This window comes from Daucus carota, chromosome 3, assembly GCF_001625215.2.
Source record: "Daucus carota subsp. sativus chromosome 3, DH1 v3.0, whole genome shotgun sequence".
Classification (NCBI taxonomy): Eukaryota; Viridiplantae; Streptophyta; class Magnoliopsida; order Apiales; family Apiaceae; genus Daucus; species Daucus carota.
In genome coordinates, this window is record NC_030383.2 from 30,708,968 (window position 1) to 30,719,587 (window position 10,620).

The following is a 10,620-nucleotide window of genomic DNA, read 5'->3' on the forward strand; positions in this document are numbered from 1 at the left end:
ATTAACTTACTAGGAGTCTAATTTTTTTATATTATTTTTAAGAGTGGGTTAGGAGACTATTGGAGATTTCGAAGTGCTTATTGTTTATAAATGAGAAGTTAGTTATAAGTGAGAAGTAATTTTTAATTTATGTATTTGGATATTTTTTTGGTGTTTACAATTTATCGGGTATAGAAAATCATTAATATAATAATAAATTATTATAAATTAATATTGAAGTGGTTCTATACATTTTTGTAAATTCAAATTTCAAAAATAAAAATAAGTTATTAAATTGAGGATTTTCAACTTCTTAACTTATAAGTTGGAAGACAACTCATAAATTATTTACACAAAAGATATGAATAAGTTGTTTTTAACCTAGGGGCCGTTTAAGCTAAGGTTGAGAATGAGAATCATAAATGAGAATGAAGGATATGTGAATGAGAATGATATGAAAATCCAAGGATAGAATGGTATGATTTAATCCAAGAGGATAGGGGTTTCCACTTCATACCATCACATAACAAACCCATGTGATTGAGATTTCGATTCCGGTAACCAGGCTCATAAATCATGAACCCAACACCTCCGCCATGTTAGCTAAAAGTGCCGAGGTGTCATTCAAAAGCAGCATACATATATAATTTCCTCCAAAAACACCACTACAACCACAATCACCTACTCCCTCCGTCCCATTTTAACTGCTTTTTTAGAAAGAAGCACACAACCAATTTTTACATTTATTGAGATGTATATTTGAATATTTTTACATAGCTACCCCTAATAAATTCAAACTAAACTACTCCCTCCGTTTTGAAATATAGGTCGCTTGACTTTTTTGCACGCACTTCTAAGTGCTTTGACCGTATGCTAAAAATCATTATTTTTAAAATTTTCTTTTTTGGAATAAAAATATGTATATATTTTTATTCAGAAAAAAAAAATTCAAAAATAATAATTTTTAACACGCGGTCAAAAGATTTAGAAATACGTGCAAAAAAGTCAAGCGACCTATAAATCAAAACAGAGGGAGTACTATTTTTGTTGCATGGAAACTATAAGTTACATTAATGAGAGGTAAAATAGAAATTCACCTACCAAATAGTGCATGAAAATAAAAAAAATCACATATTTTGGAACAACATTCATTTCTAAAAAGACTATTAAAATGGGACATCGGGAGTACTAGGTAAAATTTAATCCACTTTTGATACGCTACTTCTGTTCATCCTCTAAGGCATTATATCTGACATGTAACCTCCTGCCATAATATCTCATATTTAGGTTTATACAGTTACTCCCTCCGTCCCCCTGAATTGTATATATTAGGGGACGGGGACGCGGTACGGACTTTAATGCTCCTGTAAAGTGTAGTTGTGTAATTTATTTTTAAAATTTTCTTTTTCTGAATTAAAGTTTGGATGTTATATTTTTATTCAGAAAAAGAAAATCTCAAAAATAAGTTACGGAACTATATTTTATAAGAGCATTGAAATGCGTGTCGAACAGTTGAAAAGAAACGTATACAATTAAATGGGACAGAGGGAGTATCTTTTTAGTTTAAAATTAAATAAGAAAAGAGGATATATTTCATTCTTTATTATAACATTATATAAATGCATTATCTTGTTAGATATAATCTATATTTCTTATTAACATTTACATCGCTTTGAGCTATCTGAAATTTATAATTTTTGATGTGAAAATAATTTAAATGTTATTTTTAACTCAAAATATTAATTTTTATCTTAAAACAAAAATATAAATTGATAGACACATAAGTTGGACATAATCACATGTGACTTTCGAAAAATATTTATTTTGTACTTCAAATATTTAAATAAATTTGGGAATGAAAATAATTTGAAGTATTGTCTAATTTGCATTATAAATACAACTGTTGGTTTAATATTTTTCATATCCTCGAAAATCGACCCGATAAATATTCGGAACACGAAACTCATCAATTTATTTATCCGTAATATTCGAAAGAATTTTAAATTGCAGTGAGTATCACATTCAACCCTCCTTCTACAATACTTTGGACCTAATACATATTATTTATTTTGTCAGAAAATAAAGCACAATATAAACCAGAACCCCGCGCTTTGTAGTACCGGCTTTAATGCTAGTTCTTTATTATGTTATAACTCAAAATACAAATAGAAGAAAATTATCAAACAATTATGTAATTTTGACAACGTTTTTTTTAACAACATAACCGTTTTAAATAGTTTCTTCTCATTTGTATCTATGCTTGTACCCTTTTCATTGTTATAAGTTGATTTCAAAATTTTCACATATAACTTTTAAATTTACTTTTATCCAATACTTTGTATATACTTGTTCAAATTTATAAACCAACTAGCATAAAAGTCCGTGTGAGGCACGGGCCTCTAGTTTATGTTGTGTTTTAAATATATTAATGTGTCATCATATTGTTTCGAGCGTAAATATTATTTTTTATCCTTTAACAAAATATATAAATATGAAAATATAACATTGCAACCTAATAGCATTAATAATAATAATAATAATAACAAAAAGTACTATGTTCCTACAAAAATATGGACGAAAAATTACATTTGAACTAATTTTTCCATATTCAAATTCGTTAAGATATAGAGTTCATTATTATATTGTCTACGTGTTCAAAACTACATTCGAAACGAATATTGAAACTTTTAGATTTTAAATATATTATACCTCATTAAATGTATTTGTAATTTTTTTTGAAAATTATCAAATTATGTCAAAAAATAATATAACATGATTTGAATGACAACATGTTCTCAATATGTGAATTATGATCCTAAACCATGATTAAATGAAGATGTGGGGCCTGTGGTTTTTATATTTTTCCCCCCTCTTTTTAGCATATATTTGGCGTCTTTGTTAAGCGATATATATTGGGGGTACAGATCATCAACACTGTCTTTTTTAGCATATGTTGCACACACTTTGTATAAATAAAAATTCGAACTAATGTTGTATGTAAAAAGACCCATATCTTATTTTGTTATAAAAGTATCAATTGAACTACTAACCTTATAATTGTATCAAAAAAATTCTGACAACTTTGATGTGGTTTTCTCTTTTAATTTTCATATCAGCTGTATAGTATTTCATTGTCTTAGATATTTATTGTTAATTTAAAATATTAAAAGATTATTAATTTGATACTGTATGTTATAATATCAATATCGACCTATTATAAAATTCTAATTTTTAACCATTAGTTTTCTGATATCGAGTCATTTATTGATTAAGGCTTTAACTGATTTTTCATGTAATTGTTATGGACCACATCTCAAACAAAATGATTTTTTGAAACTTGAAATAGCAAAAAGAGAGTAGATGTGAGTTAGGTCCCATAAAGTTCATAAAGACATGAAATATTTAGGCTCAGTAAGTTGTAGTGCTACTTTTTTAATTTTGTGCAAACTCACATTTTTAAATATTTTGATGCTTGTATGTAGCATGTCATGCTCAATTCTTAAAGATCAAATCAGATTTTCAATATTCTAGATTATGAAAAAACTATTCTTGTTCTAATTCTGTTTAATCAGATATTAGTTTTAACCATATCGTGTCGAATTATCCGGTTCATAATCAATTATATTTTTTTAGTTTAATTTGTAAATGTTTAATCAATTTAATTGTAGCTTGACTCATTTTACTTAACTGGTATGTTATATATTGATTGATGACATATTAAAAATTATAGTATTAGGATTTTAATACAAATAATGGATAGAATTCGGATAAACGGGTGCATAAAAAGTTGTGATCATGATCAGATTTGGATTTATTAATAAAATCCCGTTTAAATTTCAAGTTTGACAATTTTTTTGTTAACCCCTAGTTTTTGTGCATATTCTTCACATTTATGATATAAAGTTTTTTTTGAGTGACCTTTATCTAGATTGTGGTAATATTATTAATAATATTTTTCCAAATCAATAGTCTATTTGTTAGAAATTGCATATGAGAAACAATATATTGTATAAGCAAGTCTGTGATATGATAGTATGATGAAAGAAAAAAAGTGTTAAAATATTGTGAGCTCATAATCTAGAAATTTTTTCTAAAAAATTGACACAATATCGCGATGTGTATTTTCTTCTAAACCTTTAAATTAATCAATATGTAAATTTAGAGTCGTCTTTTACAGTAGTTGACACCTCTTTTGAGTGAATGTGAGCACACGTTTAATATTATTTTTATTTTATTTTATTTTAGGATATACTTAAATATTAGAACTACTCCAAATACGTTTGATCAAATATTAGTATTGTGAGATCAATGTTGATACTCATTTAAACTCTCAATGATATTTAAAATCATTCGTTTTTATTCGAATATGAATCATGTTTATTTTTTGAAATCTAAATCAAGGTTCGAGCTCCATTACTCAAATTCTTTTTCATGATTAAATTCATTGATACAAATAATTAATTAGTAGATATTAATTTATCATGCAAATAATATATGAGTCTTAATTGAACAATAGTTGGATCTGAAATAAATAAAATATTTAAGAGAAAATAAACACAACAGCTTTAATGTATGTGGTTAATGCATTCCACAAAAAAATTTAATGTTTGTCTAGCTTAAATAGTTTGGATGGTTTATATGCATTGGTAAGGTCAAGGGTTCAAATCTTGTGAAATACAATTTTTTTATAAATGAGCGAGAGTTAATTTCGGAGTTAGGCTCAGGTTCGGAGGTAGGTAATTTATTTGCTCAGGAGGGAGGCTTGACAAGTACCTGTTCTGCTATAATATATATAAGTAGAAAATCATTCGTTTTTATTCGAATATGAATCATGTTTATTTTTTGAAATCTAAATCAAGGTTCGAGCTCGATTACTCAAATTCATTTTCATGATTAAATTCATTGATACAAATAATTAATTAGTAGATATTAATTTATCATGCAAATAATATATGAGTCTTAATTGAACAATAGTTGGATCTGAAATAAATAAAATATTTAAGAGAAAATAAACACAACAGCTTTAATGTATGTGGTTAATGCATTCCACAAAAAAATTTAAAGTTTGTCTAGTTTAAATAGTTTGGATGGTTTATATGCATTGGTAAGGTCAAGGGTTCAAATCATGTGAAATACAATTTTTTTATAAATGAGCGAGAGTTAATTTCGGAGTTCGGCTCAGGTTCGGAGATAGGTAATTTATTTGCTCAGGAGGGAGGCTTAACAAGTACTGTTCTGCTATAATATATATAAGTAGAATAGTGAGCTTTCCTTACTGTCCAAATATAAACAAACGGGTGGAAGCGTGAGATTCTGAGCAGTAATATTGGAAGAAGCTGGATTTCATTTTCGAGTTGCAGATAACGATATAACGTCCGTTGAAGGGTAGAATTGTTTGCAGTGGTGGGTATGTTTCATATCACCATCACTTTTATTATAAACATTTTCCACGGTAGTTGCATATACAAAGAAGTTTCAATAGCCTGGAATAGTCAATGGAATAATCAAACTTCAAGTTGGCAATAAAAGTATGAAATGTTGTCATCAGTGACCATGACTAATGTATTCTATGATTTCTTCTTTCCATGTTCTTTCCACAACTCATACGTTAAGACACCAAGAAGCAAGAAAAGCATCACATATTTGACAAATTCAAAGTCCACCCTTCTTAACCAAGTCTCCAGAGCCACCTTTATCAACTTATATTTCCCCTGCACCATTTGTTTTCTATCTCAAAAAATATAGCAATGGACAGAGAACAAGAAGAAATCCAGTTTCTTGGCTTCTTTGGCATCTTGAAGGAAGCTGGAAATATCACAACTTCGTATAGGAAGATTTTCGGGCAAATAACACTGTCGATAATCCTTCCTCTGTCCTTCATTTTCTTGGCTCAAATACAAATATCTGAATTCTTGTTCGGAGAAATCATACACAATGAGTATGTTTTGGATCATACTCAAATGGGGTCTCAGAGATATTCTAAGGTCTCAGATATGCTGTCGTCGGAGTGGACTGCATTCTGGCTATTCAAGATAGCATACTTCATCTTTTTCCTCATCCTTTCCCTGCTTTCGACATCAGCAATTGTTTATACCATTGCATGCATTTATACTGCCAAAGAAATTACCTACACTAAGGTCATCAAAGTGGTTCCCAAAGTCTGGAAGAGACTTATGGTCACTTTCATCTGGAATTTCATCATTGTTTTCGCGTATAACATTGTTACCCTACTTGTGTTCATTCTGTGGGCTGTTACTTTAGGACCAAGTGTGATTGGAATCGTGGTTGTCATCATTCTTTTGCTCATATATCTGTCAGGGTTCGTGTATATCAGCATTATATGGCACTTGGCAAGCGTTATCTCCGTGTTAGAAGATGTGTATGGAATTCAAGCAATGGTGAAGAGCAAGGGTTTGATCAAGGGAAACACTGGAGTTTGTGCCGTGATTTTTCTTATACTTAACCTATGTTTGCTTGGGATTCAAGTAGGTTTTGAAGTAAGTGTTGTTGGGGGAGACTCTGTCTGGGGAAGACTATGGTATGCATATCTTTGGTTTATGTTGCTGTCCGTATTGCTACTTTTTGGACTTGTGATCCAAACAATCATCTACTTCATCTGCAAATCTTATCACCACGAAAACATCGATAAATCATCCCTGGCAGATCATCTGGAGGTATACCGTGGAGACTACGTTCCATTGACCTCCAAAGATGTTCAACTAGAGCACTTTGAGGTTTAACTTAGGATGTTATTGAGAATTTATTAATTTTTGTGCTCATCTTTCCTAATAGTACCATTGTTTCTTCAGCTTGTATATGAAAATTATAATAATCCCAAGAGCTAAGTCTTTCTTGTGTAAAATTTTACAGTTTATTAAGGCAAGATGTACGTGTACCATGCCTAACCTTTTAACCGATATCACTAAAATGTATATCAACAAGTTAAGCAATCGGAGAATGTATACTTAGAAGAATGACAAGGCAGAGAAGAAAATATTTGTTATATGATCGTACCTTTGTATGCAAATTTACATGCATTGCTGCTGCCAGGCTGATTAAACCAATTCTATGTGTTTTGCTAGTGATCCTACTGTAAGTAGTGTTGAACAACTACAACTGAAACTCTTGCTGGGAAATCAGGAGAGACCAATAAATCTCCGATTGCACCTAGTTCTGGGGTCTCACTCCACTCGGTAAGTCCATCTGTGAGTTTTGAGAGTGTTCCTTGTCGTCTACCAACGATGAACAGATCATGGATGTTATCCACTGACTTGACTGCTGCCACCGTCTCCTCACTGTCGTTCACCACTGTTTCTGCATAATATAAGGATTCGTCCCGTGCCTCCAGTAACCTGAATTCTCTTATGTAATCATCGTCAAGAAACTTTTCAGTATCCATAGGGGTTGGTCTATGGTTTCTACGCGGGATATGTCTATGCTCGGATCCTTCCATTGCAGCCTGTTTTCCTGGGATAAAACGAATCACAGTGACACTATTGTTAGGATGTTGAGCCATCCTCATTCCCAATGACAGTGCTTCTCGGTCATCAGGTCCACTAAAGAATAACACAGCTATGTGGTGAGCTAGCTCGGTGCCTGCCATGGGTGAGATTCCAGTCAGGCCTCTGTCAATAAGAATCCCCACAGAACAAACTGCATTTTCTAGTACCCTCTGGTTAACCTTCTGGATCTCAGGGTTGGTGGTCGTCATCTCACCATCAACAGTTTGCTGTTTATGAAAAGGGATCATGATAAACGCAACTTTCTTGTCTTCGGCCAAGTTGCATATATCTTCATGCATTGTGGCGTAGGGAGAAATAGCTGTGAGGGGTTGGATTGATATACATCTACTCTGTTCCTCCAGTTTTTTAAATTCCTGGAGAATTTGTTCAGATTGGGCTTGTGCCTTGTTGAGGGGTGCCATGCCTTTTTCCTGCGTGCCATGAGCAATTAGCATAGCGGATGCACGACCAGTGAGTTCTGCCAGGTGAAGAACATACACACATAATGGAAGTCCGGTAGTCGTGTTTGAAGCATCCAGGAAGTTGATAATTGTTGGCACATTTCTACTGCTTTGAACTGCAACTAATAGACGTAGTTCAGTTTCCGACTTTGCCTTGTCAATTGCTCGCCCTCTGTATGTTACAAGTTTCCTTGATGGCTTATAGATGATACTTACCAGGGGCAGGGTAATGCCGATTGTAAATAAAGTTGCAAACAACATTATAGTAAATGAACAGGCATCTATTATCTGCAAATGATTGATATGCTCTGTTAGAGAGATATAAGACATATGGATATAGGTTAGATAGGAGAGAAAGTGAGACAGAAAGTACTTCGTGTTCAAGCCCTTGATTGAGGATGATTAATTCTATAAGACCTTTAGCATTCATGAGAGTGGCAAGTGTAGCTGCATCTCGAAGGGGCATCCTGTAGAACAAGGCAGTGAGGAAAGTCCCGATGGCTTTTGCAATGAAAGCGAATACAATGATGAGTAGAAGAGCCCAGTGTTGGCCATCACCAAACTCATCTGTTTTGGCCTTGATCCCGAAACTTGCATAATAAAGAGGTACCAGAATCCCCGTGACAATATCTTCAAGCCTTTCTATAAGGACTTGTACAAGAGGTCCGCTGGGAATAACAAGGCCAAAGACGAAAGCTCCAAAAATGGCATGCATACCAATGGCTTCTGAAATGAATCCGGCCATCATTACACCAGAAAAAATGAGACATATGGAAAGTTCACTAAAGCTTTCACCCTCTGGAGTGTTCTTAATCAGAAGCCAGATAGCTGGGCGAACAAGAAATATGCAGAACAGAACAAAAGCTACACTACAGAGCAAGAGCCAAATAGGACTAGAACTCACACCGTCATTCTTAGCCACAACAAGAAAAACAATGACCGCAATCCATGAAAAGCAATCATTAAGAATAGAAGACTGCAAGGCGGTTTTGCCTATCTCAGTATTGAGGATCTTAAGTTCTACCAGTTGGCGGGAGAGCAATTGGAAAGCAGAGACAGACGCGGCAAGAGCTACAAAGATAATGTAGTTGGTGTGGTTTAGGCCTTTTGGTAAGTGGACTTCAAGAATGTAAGAGATGGAGCAACTTATGGCAAAGGGCAGGAGCATACCAACAAAAGCAATAGTTATTGACCTTCTCTCCATACGAAAGGAATGGAAGATATCCATTTCTACTCCGATGAGGAAGAGGTTGAACACAAGTCCAATGTTTGCCATTGTATCATACACTACCACGCCTCTTAAAGGAAACAAGGCTTCTAATATGACACTCGACCTTCCCAGTATAGCAGGACCTAGGATTACTCCGCACTGAAACCATATATAATACAGAGTCAGTTTTTATACAGATAGTAGGTGGCCCTTATGTTTTAAGCCACATTCATAGATGATAACATTTGCATGCATGAGCCTTTTTCTGTGCAAGAAACACAAACACATACCAAGATCTGAGACAGTGCCTTAGGCTGGCGGAAGGGCTTGAAAACCAAATGGATCACGCGGCTCAGACAAGAAACCACAAGTAATTGTACGACGAAGAGGGGGACAGAGTAATCTAACGGATTCTCATGTTCAAGTATTCCCTGTGAGAGTATCATTTTGGGTGCATAACACACCATTCCGGCTGCTCTTTGTCTTGCCTCTGACATGTCTGATATGTTGGCACTGTCCATTTTAAACACAGATATCTGTTTCTATACCTTCAAATTTCGCCCAAAAGACACAAATTCATGATATATAACACCAACAAATGTGTAGAGGAAATAGATCTGAAAACTGTTGTTTCATTGATGTTTTCTGCCCATGCAACACTGCAGACAGATGGATCTGAATTTTGATGTAGCTTCAGTTTATTAGTAATTTAGATGTATTCACATGCATTTACAGGAAGATAGTTAAGTTAGTTGCATTTGCATAGTTGCTATTATGAGAATATTTCTTTTTCTTTACCTAACATTTTGCATTTATATGACTTGATTCTTGCAAATTCACACGAGGCCTTTACAATGTAAATATCTAATACTAATTTCGATTGATATAGTGTCATATATAATAATAGGGTTAAATAGGGTTAAAATTTTATCAATTATTTTTTTTATTTAAATCAAATAAAACATTCAAAAAATTAAAGATGAATAGTTGATAAAATTTTAAAAATCCAACAAAATTAGCTAAAATAGTAGAACTCGAAACCTTTCATTTGGATGCAACACCATTCATAAAAAATGTGCGAAACTCAATATATAATACTTACAAAATTTCGACTAACGATAGAATGATATTTCTGATAAAAAATTTTAAATGAGTAACTAATATGAGTCACTCTTTCAATCAGTGACCAACTTTAATCATCAGGCTGTAATGAGTTAGATATTTAACCTTATAATAATACTATTAAAACAAATTCATCTACATCTTTAAGTACAACACCCACAAAACATGTTACTCCCTCTTTCCCATCATTTTTATAATTTTTCTCCACTATTTGACACCGTATATGAAGTATATAATTTCATAATTTTTTTAATTTTTTATTTAGGAGTTTTAACATCGAACTTTCATTTCAAAGAAAAAATAATTTAAAATAATTTATGAAACTATTATTTACACAAGAATTAAA

General features: G+C 32.6%; 2 protein-coding genes across 2 annotated transcripts; one reads left to right on the forward strand and one right to left on the reverse strand.

Moving 5' to 3' along the window:
* The first annotated feature begins 5,537 nt into the window (after positions 1–5,537).
* Positions 5,538–6,862, forward strand: LOC108211027 (uncharacterized). The gene has a single exon (XM_017382505.2). It carries the CDS (start codon positions 5,727–5,729, stop codon positions 6,717–6,719), a length of 993 nt encoding a protein of 330 aa, XP_017237994.1. The 5' UTR covers positions 5,538–5,726; the 3' UTR covers positions 6,720–6,862.
* A 126-nt stretch (positions 6,863–6,988) lies between these two features.
* LOC108212351 (cation/H(+) antiporter 15-like) lies at positions 6,989–9,723 on the reverse strand. The gene is made up of 3 exons (XM_064089928.1): positions 9,443–9,723; positions 8,316–9,311; positions 6,989–8,230 (listed from the first exon to the last, which is right to left on the reverse strand). The coding sequence occupies exons 1-3, from the start codon at positions 9,671–9,673 to the stop codon at positions 7,067–7,069; spliced, it is 2,391 nt and encodes a 796-aa protein (XP_063945998.1). The 5' UTR covers positions 9,674–9,723; the 3' UTR covers positions 6,989–7,066.
* Positions 9,724–10,620: the final 897 nt, after the last annotated feature.